This window comes from Phaethon aethereus (genome assembly GCF_964289735.1).
Source record: "Phaethon aethereus genome assembly, chromosome: 21".
In the NCBI taxonomy this organism is placed as follows: Eukaryota; Metazoa; Chordata; class Aves; order Phaethontiformes; family Phaethontidae; genus Phaethon; species Phaethon aethereus.
In genome coordinates, this window is record NC_138597.1 from 5,248,395 (window position 1) to 5,266,358 (window position 17,964).

The window sequence follows — 17,964 nt, forward strand, 5'->3', positions numbered from 1 at the left end:
TTGAGATGTAAAACAACACAGCCGTTTGTTAAACTCTTTCATTTGCTTAGAGAACAAAAATTGTAGACTTTTCCTTTCTTGCACTTGTCCCTTCCTAAATGTGTGTGTGTGTTTTGTGTGTTCCCCCCCCCCCCCCCTTCACTTGTATGCTTCCTATTCAGCTTTAGGTATAAAATGACATGTGTTCTCAGTGAGCACTTCCCATCCAGGCAGTTAATATATTTCTGTAGTAAGTAAAAGAATTTTTTTTTTTAAGGATTTGTGAGGTCTTTTTGAGGATGAAGATAGCTTCAAACATTTTACAGACGCTTTAAGTTATTTCTACGACTGCTTCAAAAGACCACCTTGTATTTTACTGTCTTGTGTTTTCCATACTGGATTGCTTTAGGATGTGGGGTTTTCTATGTTTTTAATTTTTGTTTTCAGAAATTGAAAGAATTTTGAATATTAACATGGGCTTTTCCCCTCTTTCTCCCCCCCCCACCCCTTCAAGAACCTTTTTAAAACGCTGGGGTTGTTGGAGTGGTTGAATTTTTCCTGGATTTGAGTGAGAAATTCAGAAGACTGAAGCCCAGGCTCACTGTCTACCTTTCACGGAGGCCCAGCCGTGAGAGGACAGAAGAAGGCACGTGGCGAATCATGACAGCGGACAAAGAAAAAGACAAAGACAAAGAGAAGGACAGGGATAGAGACCGGGATAAGGAGCGAGACAAGAGAGACAAGGTGAGGGAGAGTGAGAACTCACGTCCTCGACGGAGCTGTACGTTGGAAGGAGGTGCCAAGAATTATGCAGAAAGTGACCATAGTGAAGATGAGGACAATGACAACAACAGTGCCACCACAGAGGAGTCCACAAAGAAGAGCAAAAAGAAACCACCCAAGAAGAAGTCCCGATATGAGAGAACAGACAACGGTGAAATAACGTCCTTTATCACAGAGGATGATGTTGTATACAGGCCTGGAGGTAAGAAATTCTTATGCTTCCTTTGAAAGTAATCGTGCACCAGAGCTATCAGTTAGTTGACTGCAGCAGACAGCACAATGTGCTGTCTGTTAATTTAAATTATGATTGTCCTAGGGGCAGGTTGCCACACTTCCACTGGAGGCCAATATGGGTATGCATGCAGAAGCTTTTGACTATCTTGTAATACCTGTTTGTTGGAATTAACTTAGCTCCTCTTTGAAAAAGAGCCACTCTCTTTTTCTTCCTGCTACGTTAATTATCTGTGTATTGGATGGAATCTCTGTCCCTGGGAATTTTGAAACTAAATTGGGTAAAGCACTTCGCACTTCGCTCCAACTTTGAAATGAGACCTGATCTGAGCTAGAGATTTGGCTAGGTGGCATGTAAAGATACCGTCTGACCTTTCTGACAAGTTTTTCTGCAAATCTAGGATTTCTTTGTAGAGGTCTTCTCCCGTCTTCTGCTTGTGAAATTAAAATCTCATACCTGTTAGGCCATTGATATTCCCCCGCCCTGTTCATAGCTAGCTAATGCCTGTGCACAGCCGCTTGGCTGTTGGTGTTAGTATCAGCAAGTGTCTGGGATGTTTTGGGGACAGAAGCAGAAGCTTGCAGTGTGCTCTGGATGTCTTGGACGTGCCTCTTAATTACTGCCAAGTTCACATAAGGCTTTTAGGTTTCAAGCTCTAACCTGTGGCTGCTGCCAGATAACTTTTTCCTCAAAATTAATTTGTACTTGAAAATTAGATTATTCGTCTAGCTGTATTCCTAATTTTTGAGTAAAGACTTCTGTGTTCATCTACACAGCATTTTAAAAGTGTTGATTGCAGTTGTTTGTTCCACCACAAAGGAATAGTTATGTTTGGCTTTACTGTTCAAAGCACTGGCTTAATGGCTCTGGTAGTTTTATATTATTTTTCTGTAAAATTATCAGTATGCTGTAGTAACACTGCTGGAGCAAAATAGAGATGGATTTAAACTAAAAACTATGGAAACTAATGAGGTAAAATCTTGTTTGATTTTTTCCATGAGGTGCTGTATAGCTCGGCTACTAAAATATCATTGTATGAGTAGAAATGTAAATGTTTTAAATGCTCTATCCAGTTGCAGTTGCTGTAAAAGCTCTAAAATGCTAGTTGTATGTGTGGGCATTATCAGCTGCAGATACAGATTGGCTGAAAGTCTCCTGGTTTTGGGGGTGTTGCATTCCACACTTGTTATTCCGTGTGAAAGTTGTAGAGTCTGTTTTCACTTAGATATACCAACCTTTGTAAGACTAGCTTATCTATTGAAATGCTTCAAACAACATTTCAGACTATGCAAAAGGTATGTTTTTCTCTTGGTCAGGGCTTTAGCTGAGTAATATTTGTTGCTTGAGCAGTAGCAATAGGGACCCTGCAAAAGCATTAGTTTTGGTGGCAATCTTATTTTCAGTGTCAGAGCATGAAAAACAGTTTAGAATCTGTTAAGAACAGCTGTTGTGTGGGCCCAGTAGTACCGTGCGATACACTGGCTTTATTGCAAAAAGACTTCGTTTAAAATTAAGATGGAAAATCGGTCTGTGATCTCAATTTTACCCTGCAGTAGCACGGGGGAGTACTGGCACGCTTTATCCGGTAGGTGCAGTTCTTGGGGTACCTCTGGTGTGGCAGTACTTGGCTGGAGGGGTGTTTGCAGAACAGCGGGAATCAGCATTGTAGTTGCACAGAGTTTGCACCTTTGTCAGATGATTGACAAAGGAGGGGAGAGAGCCTGGAAATGGTGGTCGTGTGGGGAGAGCTTGGGTTGTTTATGCTGTATCTTGCACAAGAAAAGAGTACCCATTGATAAGAAATCTTCTTTATGTACACGCTGGCAAGAGCTTCAGTTACAGCTTGTACCTTCTCGCTTGCCAGCGGCTACACGCTGGGGGAGATGTTGTGTACGGACTGAGATGCAAGGTAAAGCCTCAGTCACAGCCCAGGCGTGAAGATGTGTCGGAGAACCTGCACGCAGCAAATGCTCTGCAAATGCCGGCCAAGTACTGCCCGGGCCCTACGGGCCTCGGGGGAGCGCATGTGGCCGAGGGCGCGGGAGAAGGATCGGCTCTAACAAGCAGAGCGCTTAGTCAGCCATGCTTTGGTGATGGCGATGATAAGGGAGCTGGCTGCTTGGGGCGCAACTCCTCCTTGTAGGGGTGTTTGGAAGAGTTTGCATGGTCTGGTAAAGGATTTGAAAGCTGGTCTGCCTGGTCTCAACTAAGACTAGTGCTGGCCACAGGCCGCTTGCTTCGTTTTCTCTCTGCCCGTCCTGCTGCGCTCTTAGAAGAAAAGGGGGTGGGGAGAAGTGGTTGTGTCTGACCTGGAGGAGGTTGTCTGGTGAAAGAACAAGGAAAGCCACAGAATTTTTGATAACCGAGGTATTTTATACCAGTTTTGTAACTTAAAAATCTGCTTATTAAATTTTCCATTTTATTAGTGGTAATTAGCATAAGAGATGTACCCTAGCATTGAATCTTTTCTGTTCAGTTTGCTCTTCATGCTTTTTTTTTTTTTAAACTTGCATCTTTCCCTTGTCTTGCAAACTGTAGAGAACAATGAGAACACACATTATGGGCTAGCTCATTGTGGGAGGGACATGAGCCTATGTGCAACCTTAATTGACTATACTTGGTTTTAAATTTTATTTAAAACATAATTTCTTAACAGAAGTGAGATCTTGAATACACATTCCAGTGTGTAATATATTCTAAAGCATTTTTAGCATCTATTACAGAAGGAAATCTTAGATTCTGTCTTCTAGCTAGGTTACATATAGGGAGATGTATTTGTAGCTGGGGGTACAATTTATATAAAATTTAAGAGGGATTAAGGGAGTTTAATGAGACTTGCACAGCAAGGATTAGAAAGATGAAAATTAAAGGTGTGTGCAGAGCGGATAGCTGTCTTAAGCTTACATCTTTTAGGCTTTAAGGAAAGGAAATCCTTTCCATTTGTTTGATTCTCTCTTAAATACTCTTATCTGATATGGATGAATGTTAAAGGTCTGCATTTTCGTACTGTGAAGTCCTTGGTTAAAATCTCATTCTATGTTTACCCCATTGCTGTACAGTACTTAATCCAGCGCTTAATACTACTTTTTTCTGTGCTGAGCTCAGCAGCTATATTTGAGTAACAGCAAATAAACTATAAATAAATAATGAAGATCATTTCAATTTTTTCAAATGAAATTTACACTATATCGTTACAAATCAATAAGAATGGTATTTCATAGTATAGCTATAATGAATGTATGCATAGCTTTAAACCATGACTTAAAATTTATTGAGAAGAGCTTAGACAACACTATGCAATTAATCTTCTCTGCTGTGTTGGAAATCACACAGGCCTATCCTAAAAGCTTGTTGGCCCACTTGCCCATCTGTCCTCTGTTTCCACAACCTCCCTCCCGTTTTCTTCCAAATCTAATCTGTGCTGGGTTTTTTCCTTGTTATTTTTCTCTCGCTGTTCTTACCTTGCTTATGTCAAAATGACTGTCATGGTAACAAATTAATTTTTATCGTACGTGTATTCAGATTTGCTTATAGGCTTCCTTAGCATATAGTAATGGCAGTATTAAGATAGTTGCATCAAAACTGAGATTTTTTTTTTCTCCTTTTAGATTCAGTTAGATTATTTAATGCCAAAGTTTCCTCTTCTTTCTGGTGCAGGCTGATTACCTTCTATCCTACCGGCTTTTGCCAAAATACAGCACTGTTCGAACGGGTTGAGTTCCCACACAGTTTGTATGCATGTGCAATATGGTTAACACATGGCTCCTAAGTGGGTGTAGTCTAAAATTGGTTGTCTTGTTTTGTAGTATGTTTTTTGCAGTTCTACTTTTTTGATTGTCAGACTGTAAGCGAATATGAATACTTTGATACTCTGCTGTGCAAACCAGACTTTATAACTACATCTGTTGTTTGGGTTAGACAATTGGTCTCCGTTTGACATTTTTCTGGAAGAAATGTACTGAAGTGCTGTCAGTCTAATGGCTGTCAGTGTATTGTACTGGACTTCAGTGGCGAAGGTGCTTTTGGAACAGCTCTCCAGGCTTTTTCCAAGGGCCATGCTACTCCAAACACCGCTGAGCAAAATAGTGGCTTTTGTACAGGCCCTGCTTTTGATACTTGGTTAAGAGAATGACTTGTCTAGCTAGAAGAGGGAGCTATGTGATGGAAAACAAATAGTGCTGTTGGTTAACTTGAAATTTCTTGCCAATGTAATGAAAGACTAAAAAGGTAGTGATGATACCGAACCTTTTTTCCCTTCCCTGTTCTGGAGGGGGACAACATGCTTAGTCTCACAAGAACCTGCCATATGGAGGTATTTTTCTTTTGTATCTTCAGCTTGTCCTTGACTATGGAGGCTTTCTTTTCAGTAGCCCGATAAATTGCTCTTAGAAAGTAAGTGTGTTAAGATTACAGAAAAAGTACATGGCAGAAACATCTGCATCAAAATAATAGCTGGTTATGTGTATACTTCTATTGCGCTATTCCTTTTTGCTCTCTGAACTCTTACGTACCTTCCTTGCTGGAGGAAGCTGTAGGGTCCCTGTCCCCTTTCACCCTCGGTCTGCTCAACATATCAGGGAGGGGTATTACTATATTAAAGCCACAGAACTTAATACTGAGGATATTGTTGCTAGTGAGCAAACTGCTGTAATGTCATCATGATGGCATCTTGAATGCTGGACTGGAAAAACTTTGGATGAAAGTCTAAGTTGATTTGGAGCCTCAGGAAAACAGATGACTTGATATGTCACCTGGAGATGAGGACAATATTGTTTGCTCTGCCTACGTAGAAACATTTAAAAGGATGTGCAGGAATTAAAAGGATTTATGAGGATCTGTTTCTACAGTGACGTCAGTAGCTATATAAACAGCACATCAGCAAGAAGAATCAACATGAGGTAACACAAGGTGAAATGCTTCTGCAGGGAGAGTAGTGCGCTGTGGGACTTCATTGTTTTCTAGCAAATTGCTTTGGAATAGCTTACATGAGAGCCTCTTTGTTCTAGGTGCTTTATGATCTGCGTGAAGCTGGAAGAAGAGGTGCAGAGTGTTAGATGTGGAAGGTGTGGTTTGATAACGGTGCAGGGAAAGAGGCAGAATTAGCTTTATGTGGATCCTGGAACATCTCCCCTAGTAATTAAAAAAAAAAAAAAAGGGAATGTGCCTCTACCACATTGAGATGTTGTAGGCAATCACTGTTTGGGACACCTATTGGACTCTTTGGCTTAGTTGCTTTTTTTAAGGTGTGGGAAATCACTGCCACTAGGATGAAAGTGAGAGATTGCTGCTGGAAAATACAACTTGAGTACTAACTTTTCTGGATTTATAGGTTGATAACACTTTAAAGTTTTGTTCGACTTCTGTCCCCGAGTGCTGTTTAGGAGGCACCATAACCCCACAAGATATTATCCGGACAAGCATCAGAGAAGGAAAAAGAGACTGAATTTGCAGGTTGGATGCAGTGTTGTGAAATACTGCTGCTCAGTTGTCACCAAATGTATCAAAGTGAGATCTTACATACTTTTCGCTTTGATACTTTCTATGATTATAGAGTACGTGGCCATTTTTCAAAGGGGGCACCTCATAAGCTGTGAAACAGTTTGCAGTCTTCAGTGGCTCAGGTTTGAAGCCTGCAGATATTGGGTTATTGCACTATCGTAATGTGAAAATAACAAAAGATGGTGGGTCATCTTTTGTGTGAATCCGCAGGCCTTACATCAAAGCCTGTCCTGTGGAGTGTGGCCAGTGGAGTTCCAGTCACAGTGGAACCAGGATTACATTTACCCAAGATCTAGTTGGCCTGAGATTTCTTCTAGCTGTCTTCAAATCCACTGTCAGATTGGTTAGCAAGCAAGCAGTAGGACTTCTAAATTTCTAAGCTTTGGTTTTTGCTGGTGTAATTTAATTGTTAAATGTTCCCTTTATTACAAGTGCAGAGGCGTTTTGCATTGTTGTAACCGCAGAAACTGTGGAAATAGTTGTTTTAATCTAGAAACCCCTGTCAGCTTTGTAAAAATATATAGATAAACAAAAAATGAACCAAAGTGCTTCTTCCCGCTATTTGCTTTGTTAATAAGTGGTATTTGGATTGAATTGGATTGATTCTATTCAATATTGGTATTCAATCCAATACTGGTATTTGGATTGAATGTTGGTGAGATTGAAATGTGGGAATTTGGCTCATGCTCTGACAGTGATTGGCTTGTGTTTGACTTTGACCCATGTGTTTGTCATTCTTATAGATGCTGCCTTGTATCTAATGTGACAGCTTTACCAGCTGAGAAGGGTGGCCATGCCAGAATTAAATACAAAAATACATATAATATGGACATGATTTTTTTTTTCTATAAACCTTGAAGTTCTGGCAAGTGTAAAGGTTTGGGAGGGAATCAATTCTTTTCTGGGAAGCTTTAAAATTTGAATTTTCTGCTTGGGCAGGAGAAAGAAATGCAATGAAATAATTATTTTGTCTGTACATTTTAATTTTAGGAGGTCTTTGGACTGACTGTTTTCTGTCCACATTGTGTGGGTTGACGAAGTTTGTCATGGAGATGCATGTATTTGCATGTGTGGTCTTCTCTTCCCTCAATCCTCATAGCTGAAATGAGTGTGTATTCTAATACAATGCGCTCTGTATTTCATTTTTCATTTGAAGGTCTGTGATACTAGATCATTGAAATAATCAATTAGTGACAGACTTTCAGCTGCTGTAAACATGAATAACTTGGGGAGCTGTGGCTGCTTAATGTGTTTATAAGAGTTCCCTTACTTTTTACACTTACACCACTGTTTTCAACCATTCTGCATATGTGAATAGTGGTGAGGAAAATTCATAACAACCTTTTAGAAGATACTGGCTTTAAGGCTTTTGTTTCAATGGAAGCAAATGCATTCTTTACCCATTTCCCCTTTAGTAATTAAAAGAAGGGGGTGAAAAATAGAGAAAGGGCCTGGATTAATAGCTGACTCTTAAAACATATCAGGAGGGTTAACAAATGCATTTAAAAATGCACAAAAGTGTCACAGAAGGCTTTTCTTTGAAGTTGCTTGAAGTCTGTAGGGAACTGTTTCCATGTGCAGCTGAAACTTGTGTTGTTATTCTATACTATTGGCTGTAACAGCGGTTGTAATTAGTTTTCCTAAAATTTCAAATGTTGAGAATAAGAAAAGGGTGGTTTTTAAAGATCAGGTGAGTAGGTGAATAATATTAAGTGTAGAAAATAATTAAGGTTACATGACAGCATATATCTACTACTTAGCTGCGTGTAACTGATTTTCTGTATATGTGCTGTTAGCATAAGCAGAAAACATAAGCCAGACTGGAAGAAAAAAGACTGTACATTTACTGAGTTCACGTTTGCTCTTAAATGAGGCAAGCATTGCCCTGTATGTGTACAGCTGTTGGTGCTTGACAGATGGAGACTTAAGTGCAGATCGAGGTTGATCCAGCAAATGGACTCCTGGCTTTGTTTGGCTTTCGTGTATAAATCATGAAGAGCAACACTAAAGAGGTGAGCGTACCAAGGGGCGGGGAGGCGGGCTGGGTGTCTGGACTGGGGACATTGCTTAGCCAATATTGGTCTAACAGGTAGTTTTTCATGTTGTCTGTGTGATTACATGAAGTTGTGATAGTGTTTTCATAACAGATGAATTGTGCAAGTGGCGAATTTTAGATAAGATTTTCTCTATAAGGATGTGGTTCATACTTCTTCTGTGAGTCATCCCGCTGTGTTCCATCACAGCGAAACATGGGTCACTAACAAAAGGAGATGTACTACCATTGACTGCTGCAGTGAAGTATTACTGAAGTAACGTGGATTACGTGAACTCTCTAAACGTATGCTGTGTACTAAACGAACTTCAGAACATGTTCCCTGAGAAGCTTGTAATGCAAAATGAAAGTGCGGTGTATTGTAGCTGTTACAGGATGAATGTGAAACTTTACATGTACACCTTATTGACATAATTTTTTGTGTTACTACAACAGCAATAGTTGAAAACCTGTGGTTTAACTACCATAGGTAACTGTGGAACACACGTATGAGCAGTTTTACAGACTGCATTAGGGAATTATTTTTGCGGAGGATGAATGTAGAAAGACTGTAAGCTAAGTTAAAAGTAATGCTTTATGGGGAATGCAGTGTGCCATTATGACATTAGGGAAATGGAAATTTTGAAATAAAAACACAGTGGAAATAAAAACTGTGGAAAAATTGGACTAAGGGGAAGGAATTCCTTGAAAGAGTGGTTTTCAAGGAGTGGAAGTGGAGTTTGTGATTGCAGTAATTACTCATGGCCTGTCTTCAATTTATTTCAATTAAAATAATTTGAACTTCTAGTCCATGAATTTGCTGGCCCTCTTTCTTTTACTCTGTGGAAACTACCCAGTCCTTCATTGACCATTAGATAAAGGAGTGTTTGGTTATAGTGACAACACCTGCATATGCAATAAACTAAATAAACGAAAACTAAATAACCCTGCTGTAAAAGGAGTGGCTAGATGTACATAAAAACTGATACAGATTGAGGACTTTTTCATTTGTATTGTTTGTTTAAGAAAGAAATATACCTAAATGTAGACATATATTTTTCTTTGACTTGAAAATTTATGCTTGTATCTTTACTGTGGTGATTGTACTCCTCTCTTCTTAATAGTGAGGAAAGCATTTTTTTTCTTCCTGAAATGGGCATTTCTTGTTTAAGCAGCTGACTAGCATAGTAGTGTGATCGTTGTGCTTTAAAATGAACAGAAGGAAGTAACATACCAATGTTGAAACAAAGTAAATACACTTTTGCTGTAATATCTGCTTTACAGCTGCTGCACTAATTTGTTCTGTATAAAAGGCATCTCAGCTATTTGCAAATTTAAATAATAGGAAAATATTTTTTATTTCAGAAAATACATATTGATTTTATTTTTTTAAATACAGCTGTTTTTTCAGTGCTGCTAGGTATTTGCAGATAGGTGAGTATCAGGTTAGCAGGCAATAGGGAGAATATCACATAAGCTTACCTGACGGGAGTGTTTGTATTTGCATCACAGGAGGCTTTGGGGCAACAAGACTGCAGTATTTGAAACACAGTATTCTGTGAAAATCATCCTCACCCAAGTGACACATTTAGTGTTCCCCTTCTGAACATGTGTTTCTGTTCAGGGCTGCACCAACTTACAAAATGGGTTACTCTCACTTGTCTCGTCAGGAAGATGAAGTGATGGGCCAGTTACTAGGGAAATGGCAATGGCTGTAACTTCTTTTTCTCATTGAGGGCTACATAAATAAAGCCCATCCATATTTTGATGAGGTATTGTAGTGTGGTGCACTTTAATTATCAAAAGAGTAGCTAGGGGAGAGAAGTTAAGCAACCATTTGGTGTTTGTGTGGTGGGCTTGGGAATTAAGTTTTCTCTTCCACGTCCTCTTGGTGTGCTTGTTTTGCCTGGTAGATCATGGAGTTACAATTATGTTGGACTATGGTTCGGTGGAAGAACTTCTTAAGCTCAAAGCCATGTAAAGATACCAGTTTTTGCATTGAGTACAGCTTCATGGACGAGCTGTATATTGTTGATTTCTTTTAATGTCACCATTGACTCATTACCAACAATTGGAAACAGGAGTGAATGGTAAGTACATGAGAAAGAAAGATTCTGTATCTGACTGATACATAATCTTGTTCCCTTAATTTCTCCATTTTTGTGTGTGTGTATTGGCTGATTGCGTGCTCTGTTTGAAGATGCCATGGAGATTGTTCAGTTGCTTTCATGTAGACTGTGACAACTTCTGTTGGTTTCTTGAGGCTTATTATTAATACTTGCATGTAAGGTCTCGAGATATCCGTAGCCGTTATTCAAGTGTGTTGTAATGTGCACATTAAGGAATTTTTAATAGGGGAAAAAAGTGGCATCATGCAGCAATGTACATTTGTGGTACTGCTAGTCTTTCGTCTTCAGCAATCCTTCAGAAATGAGTGTTCGTGAAGAGCTATTGAAGTGCATCCAGTTCAGGTTTGAGACACAGGTGGCTACACAGGCACGTGTAAAAATATCAGAGAGGTGTGTTGGGAGCAAATATTGCACCTCCAACAAAAGTTTGCTGCGACCTTAAAAGATCAGCAAAGCCTGTTTTAAATGGCATGTGTGCAGTAAACTTAACCTGTTCCTAAAGGAGCTCTTAGGCTAACTGGTTATTTAATTTTTTTTAGTTGCATGCACTCTTATTCCCACCCCTCCTCCCTTTTCATGTGTTTAATTGAAAAAGAAAACCAATACTAAGACAGGAGGATATCCTAGCATGACTTAGTGGCTGAGCATCCACAATGTCTTTGCTTTCAGTGTGGCATTTTTGGTAACACTACTTTGTGTAAGAAAATGTTTGCTTTGTATCAAAATTGTTAACAAAGTATGTCTGAATGCATCTTGCAAGAAGAACTGTACAGTGTTGTGGTCATGCATGAAAAGTGCAGAAAAGTAATTGGTGTGGGAAATCATGTAGCTGGGTGCCCGAACTGCAGAACAGTTGCTTTTATAAAATTGGGAACTGTAGACTACAATTAGCTGTCATTAATTTTGTTGAATAGAAATATGTTCCATTTATTGTACAATCAGGAGCCAGGCTTGAATGAGTTTAAATAGATGAAATCTAAATTATACTGACAGTCCATTAAACAGCAGCAAAACCCCTTAAAGAAAATGGATTCACTATTATACCAGTTTATAATAAAATCATTTGCCAAATAAGAACTACAGTCCAGGCATTGGGAATACTCCTGTGAGTTTCAAATGAACACAGTAAATTGCTTGAGCCATTTATTGCAGAACCGGGCTCTAGCACATTGTTTTCTGACAAGGCGCCAGCAGTGTTGCTTGAAATCTGCTCAGCAGGATGTGACACTGAAAGATCAGACTTGCAATTTGTTTGTTGTCAGCCGTATGGGGGGAAGAGAGGCAACTGTATAGCTCCCTACCTGTCAGTGGTAATATTTTTCTAGTTAAACCCATGTGTTTGTCATTCCCAGTGCATTCCTCCCTGTGTTTCTACGTTTGTTATTAAACCATCATGCCAAATGTATTGCTTTAGTTAGAGGTCTGTTTCCATTATTGACCTTTGTTTTCGAGGGTTTGGTAATTTTCCTGTGTTTGGAATACGGGCAAATTCAGATTTCAACATTTAGAATTCATTGAATGTTGCAGATATTTTTCTGATCCTTTGAAAGGTACTACTTGGTTATTAATGATCTGTAACTGCTAATAACTCCTAATCACATTTAACTGTTCTGGGTGGTGGTGGTGAAGGATTGTGGCATTTAAGTACTTGAGACATTGAAGGGAAGAGCCTTGCTGTTTGGGGTTCCCACTAGTTTTGGCTTGGGCAAAGGTATCTCTGGAGAACAGTTCGGAATTGCCTGGTCATGCTGCTTCGCTGGTTGGCAGAGGGCACTAGGACATCGAAGCTTTTTAATTTTAGACACCAGAATGGAGGCAAATGTAAATATCCTTTAATTCTGGAATATAAATATGCTTTAAATATTTGCCTATCCCACAACTTGTATTCAGGATATACACACACACATATATGCGTGCACACACACACACGTAAAGAGTGTGTCCCTCCCTACTTCCCTCTCAAGTCCTTTTGTACATAGGACTATAAATAAAATTCTCTGTCTCTCAAAGAATTGGGCTGCATCTCACTAAATAATCTTTCTTTTTTTCCCCCCCTTTTTTAAATTCAGGATGGTTCTGATCAAACCAACCCGTTTTGCAGGGCTGGCTTGGACAGTTTCTTTTACAGTTTCTCAGATCTGTCACAGGTATTCCTATGGTGGTGCAACTGTAGACTTAGAGTGTTGGAAAAAGTGCTATCTCTTAGTTAGTGGTGGATGCGCAACAGGCGTGTACACTTATGCCACAGGGATAAGTTTACCTGAAGTATGAGTTTTTAGCACACTGATGGAATGGTTGAGTATAGAGCATGTGTTACTACTGATTACACGATCCTGATGATTCATCTAATTGTTTGTGACAATATAAGAGTTAATGCATGAACTAATCAAACTTTGAGCTCCCCCAAGTTGTACCTGAATTAAGAGTGGGGTTTTTTACACATCTGGTGCATCATGTTCAGAACCTCTAACTTTAATATAGAGTACTTGAAGGAAAGCAAAATGAGGCAAAGAATGCGTAGTTCAGTAAGACACTGGGATGTCAAAAGCGGGAAATGTGTGTATATTGGAATTCTGATTGCTTACAGCTACGCTGTGAAGTCTGAGCTTGTTGAAATGGTGGCAGGCAGTTGTAGACAATTCCTTGGTAATGACTTTCAAGGAATATTTTTCCTGTGGAAGTGTGGTGCTGTGCAGAGAGCCTAAGGCTTTGTTTCTTGGATGATGCAAGTGTTGAATCGTTAGGTAAAACATAAAAGGATTCTAATTATGAAGATGGATACTAAATGAACTGCAGCATTTAAGCTGATAAAGGTTCATGTGTCCAGGAAAGTGAGGTGGTTGGGTTTTTTCCAAAAGATCTTTAAGTGCATGTACTGAAGCTCTAATTTTAAAAGCAGCTTTTAGAGTGGGAATATTAATGTAACCCTTCAGAACTAGGGCACATCTGGTGAATATCACAAGCCCAAAGGCATAATGACTCTGTACCATGTGTCGTAGAAGTACTTCATCTCCAGTGGGACATTTTACACGAAATCAGAAAGTAAGCGAACGCAGTCATGGTTGGAGACAGGCAGTGAATCCCACTAGCTGCGCGGGGAACTTAAGATTTCTTTACTCTGTTTTGCCATAGTAGCGGAAAGGATATGGAAAGCGCGCCCCCCCCCCCCTTTTTTTTTTCTTCCCTTTTTTTCCATTGGAGAGTTAGCTGGTTTGTCACCAGTAGACTCTGGTGTAACAGATCAGATGGTTAACTTGTCTGAGGTGGCCCTTGAAGTTGACACATGCATGTGGCGAAAGCCAGAGTGTGAATTTGCAGCACACCTGTTTCCTGTGTGGTTACTTGCTTCATGCTTGCTCGTATTTACTAATAAATGCAGGATGATGTGAGGATGAGTATTCTTCAGTAGAAGAAATTAATTTATACTTTGGTAAGCGTGTAAGGATGTTCAGAGCAACAATTTTTTCTTGCTACATTTCATCTCATAGATGACTTCACAGCAATTTCTTTGTTTTGCTGAATTTTCACTGAGTCGATGTAGATAATCAGGCATCTCCTTTCACTTTCTGTTGTGATTCTGTCTATAAAGGGGGTCATGAGCCTTGCCTAACAAAACACGTCCTTAAGTTCAGTTTTCAAGGGGTCTCTGCAGATGACAGAGCAACCAACACAATGTAATTGTTGATGCAACTGTAATAAGGACTAGAAAAGAAAAAAATGACTGGGAAGAGAAGGAGACTTGAAGGGTTTGAAGGTAGACAGAATACAGGCTGAGAAAAAGACTTCAAGGTTATCACTACCTTGCAAGTTAAGGGGAGCAGGGAGAAGGTAACAGGAAGAACGATGGTGATGCACTATGTGTAGTGGGATTAACTTGTGTATGTTTAATCCGAGGCTGCTTGTGAGACTGGATTTTAGTCAGCTGGAGTTTGAGGGAAGGTTGTCATAGAACAGTGCAAGCACTGGACGTGGAGCCAGCGTAGTGGTGTTCATAAGCATTTGCTGGCCTTCTGAGTTGTATTTTGTTTTATAGGGAAGTAACTTGTTAGGGTTTCTGTGCAAACATGTATTGCCCTCAAGCTGCCTAATGCCACCTGCAACCAAGTCCATGGTCTGAGAATACACTCAGGGCAAACTAGGGACTTGCTCAGCTTGGATGAGTAGCCATAAAATGAAATGGCTTAACTACAACTATGGGCCACTCAGTCCATAATTCCATGTAGTGAGGTAAGTAACACTTTGAATATTGGATAGTATTTCTTTGAAAGTCAAGGGGCTAGGAATTGTGTTTCACCACAAAGCAACTTCAGTGGACATGAAACTGAGCCATTCAACTGATGGCTTTAAATTAAGAAATTTGTACTAAGTTTGATTTTTTTTGTTGGGCTCTTTGTGTAGAAAGGATTGAGTGTTAAGGTTAATAGAAATAACTTCTAATACTGAAGGAGCAAATAGATGTCTGAAACATGCCTGTATTGTGAATTACTTTCTAGAATAATAGGTGTTGAAATAACTGACCAGAATTTCCTTCGGGTGCCTGAAGGGAGAGTGCATATGGGTTCATATGGGTGCATATGGCTGACAAACAGCTGCAGGCTTCAGACTTCCATTTAGCATGAAGAGAGTATATGTCACTCAATTTGTATAAACCTACTGCTCAGTGAAAGAATTCAGAAGCAAGTAAACTTGTTTGTTTGGGGAGCATCTTTATTTTGTGATTTTTTTTTTTTTAAAGCTTTTTAGCTGTTTCTTTATGACAGGGCATCTTCTGTAGTTGTCAAAGTGGCAATAGATGTTTGGACACAAAGCAGCCTGAGCAATTGTGATGAGAATTGACTGAAGTTGTCAAAATCTATGCGGAAGTTCTCTGCAGTCATATAGAGATAAAAATGTTCCAGAAATGTGATCAATGGGGGGGAAAAAGGGTGCAATAGCACATTCCAGTGCGCGAAGGATAAGGAGGAGAAAATATTCTGTATTTTTCATGGGCTTAAGTCTTATCTACACAGGTTTGTTCCATTAGAAAAATGATACACAATTTTTCTTTGCTTGGGTTGACATTGAAGCTGTTCTTCAAAATAATGTATCTGTGTCTTGGATTTCTGGTAAATGAAAATAATTGCTCTTTATGGTGAGTTTTGAGTAACTAATGTGAATGCATCCATACATGTTCTCCTTTTGGCATTTTTACAGTTTCTGGTGTTCGTGACATTGCTTTGCACCTGGATTAACTTGCTTTCTTATCTGTATGGCCTCTATTGCTTTGGAGACGTCTGAACTGGATGTCATATTTGTTTTAAATCTTGGCAGGCAGCCAGCAGTGCCTTACTTAAATGCAACACACTAGTGAGTCAACAGGTTTGCTCTATCCATAGTACATTTGCTCTGTCCATAGAGGATGCCAGATTCTTTCTTTTGTGTCAGCCAATTCAGAGGGATGCCTGTTTATTCTGTGTGCTATCTAATAGCACTCTGAAAATGAGGCTTGCAAAACAGATACTTGGGGGGGGGGGGAATCTTGGAAGTTGAGATGTTTCCTGTATCTGAATTCTTGTAGCTTTTAATACATATTCCCCAGTGAATCCTGAAAAATTTCCTGCAAATGAGTGGTGGAACATCACGTAAATGGATGATTCACGTGGGATACTGAGCAGTTGGTTTGAGTAAGTAGAGGGGGCTGTCTAAATGGAATGACTAGCCAAGGAAGTCTGGGGTAACAAAATGGTACAGGAATATTTTGATATGGTTAAATTGCTATAGCTTCTGAATAAACTGGATTGAATCACCCTGTATCAATGCAAGGAGGCAAAGAGGATTCATTTGGTGCAAGGTAGTTCAGATGCTTACCTCCCACGAGAGACTGACTTAATAGCCTCTGTGGGATTTTTAGGATTTTGGATGAAAGGTGCTATGTAAGTGTGAGCTAGAAGTCAAATAGATTACCGTTCTTCTGGTGTTGGTGGTTGATTACATATATGATATTTTAAAATGTACGTATGTGTGCTGTTTCAACAGCTGCTACTACCCTAGCTAGGAAATATGAAATTTGAAATCGATTGTTTGGAAAAGGCAATTCATACTTGAGTGTATGTAATTCTTCTTGATTCTACAGAGATACTGGAGGTTGTTGTATACAACTGTGTATCGTTATTTTCTTACTGAAAAAGAAAAAAACCCAAGACTTTAGTGCATTTTACATCCATGAAACTTCTATTTCTCTTGAGGCTCTTGGTGCAAGGCATTTGGTTTGTCATAGATAGTGAAAGTACATAGCAGAAAGCTTCAAACTGATACTACTCATATAGCTACCTATGTAGCCTTGTTATTTAGCATAGTTTTCTATGATGCCATCATCACTAAGGCAAATCACTATATTTAGTAAATACTTGGTTAATACTAGAATTTTTGGAAGATTGTACTCCTGACTGTGTCTCCTCCTCTGCTCTAATGCTAGGGTGGTATTAAGGATTTGTAAGAAATCCAGTATGTGAGTTGGCTTTCCCACCGTTTCCGTTTTACTTTGCTTTAAAATTTAAATTCTTTGCTCTAAAACTTCATTTAATGCTTATAGCACAAAAAAGTCTCTCAACACCTGCCTTTCTAGTGTTGATTGTTTCACTCAGTGGATTCCACATCCTTCTTCTCTTTGTTACTGTCTCAATTTAGTTGGGGTTAAGTTTACATCAGGGGGACACCTGGTAAAGAGATGACAGCTGTATTGAAGTGGAATTCTTACTTCTGTTGGTATTTTTCTGCAAAAAGAGCTGTGGAGAAGTTTTTCAAAAGAGGCCAGGACTCATACAGAGCTATATCCGAAAGGGAGCGTAGGGAAGGTCAGTTGTGCTGCTTCTCGTGTAACTTGGGAACTTGTGGCCTGAAGTAATGAATTCATTTCAGTGCTGTTTTCATGGATGCTTTTGTAATGAATGATCAAAGCTTACTACAGTAAGAGAAATTCTCAAAGATTTCAGTTAAATTTGTCTAAGTTAAATGATAATTTATAATCAGTAGGGGAAAAAAATCAGGAGAACTGCTTGGTTTGGAACATGCACACTAAGCTCTGGTTCAGAACACTCAAGCTGTGAGTTACTACATTTGTGTGACTTCCAGTAGGAATGTGGACACAACTCTGCTGTAATTAGTTTCCTTCTGTATACTTGGAGAGGAGCTTCATTGATGCTGGTAAAGTTACGGTTTCAGATTAATCCAGATTCTTATCCTGTGTCTTTGACTCTTACTATAAAATAAGCAATAGATTTTTGGCTTAAAAAAAGAAATCTATTTTGTCAAGCCCACTTGACTTTATCGAA

At 39.3% G+C, this 17,964-nt stretch overlaps 1 protein-coding gene across 1 annotated transcript in view; it reads left to right on the top strand.

Moving 5' to 3' along the window:
• Positions 1–212: 212 nt before the first annotated feature.
• RERE (arginine-glutamic acid dipeptide repeats) overlaps positions 213–17,964 on the top strand; it is a gene marked incomplete at its 3' end in the record, with an annotated part of 176,956 nt that continues 159,204 nt past the window's right edge. Inside the window, exon 1 of the mRNA XM_082009482.1 lies at positions 213–964. Within this exon, the coding sequence (XP_081865608.1) occupies positions 640–964 (325 nt within the window). The 5' untranslated portion in view covers positions 213–639. The remainder of the gene's footprint in view (positions 965–17,964) is intronic.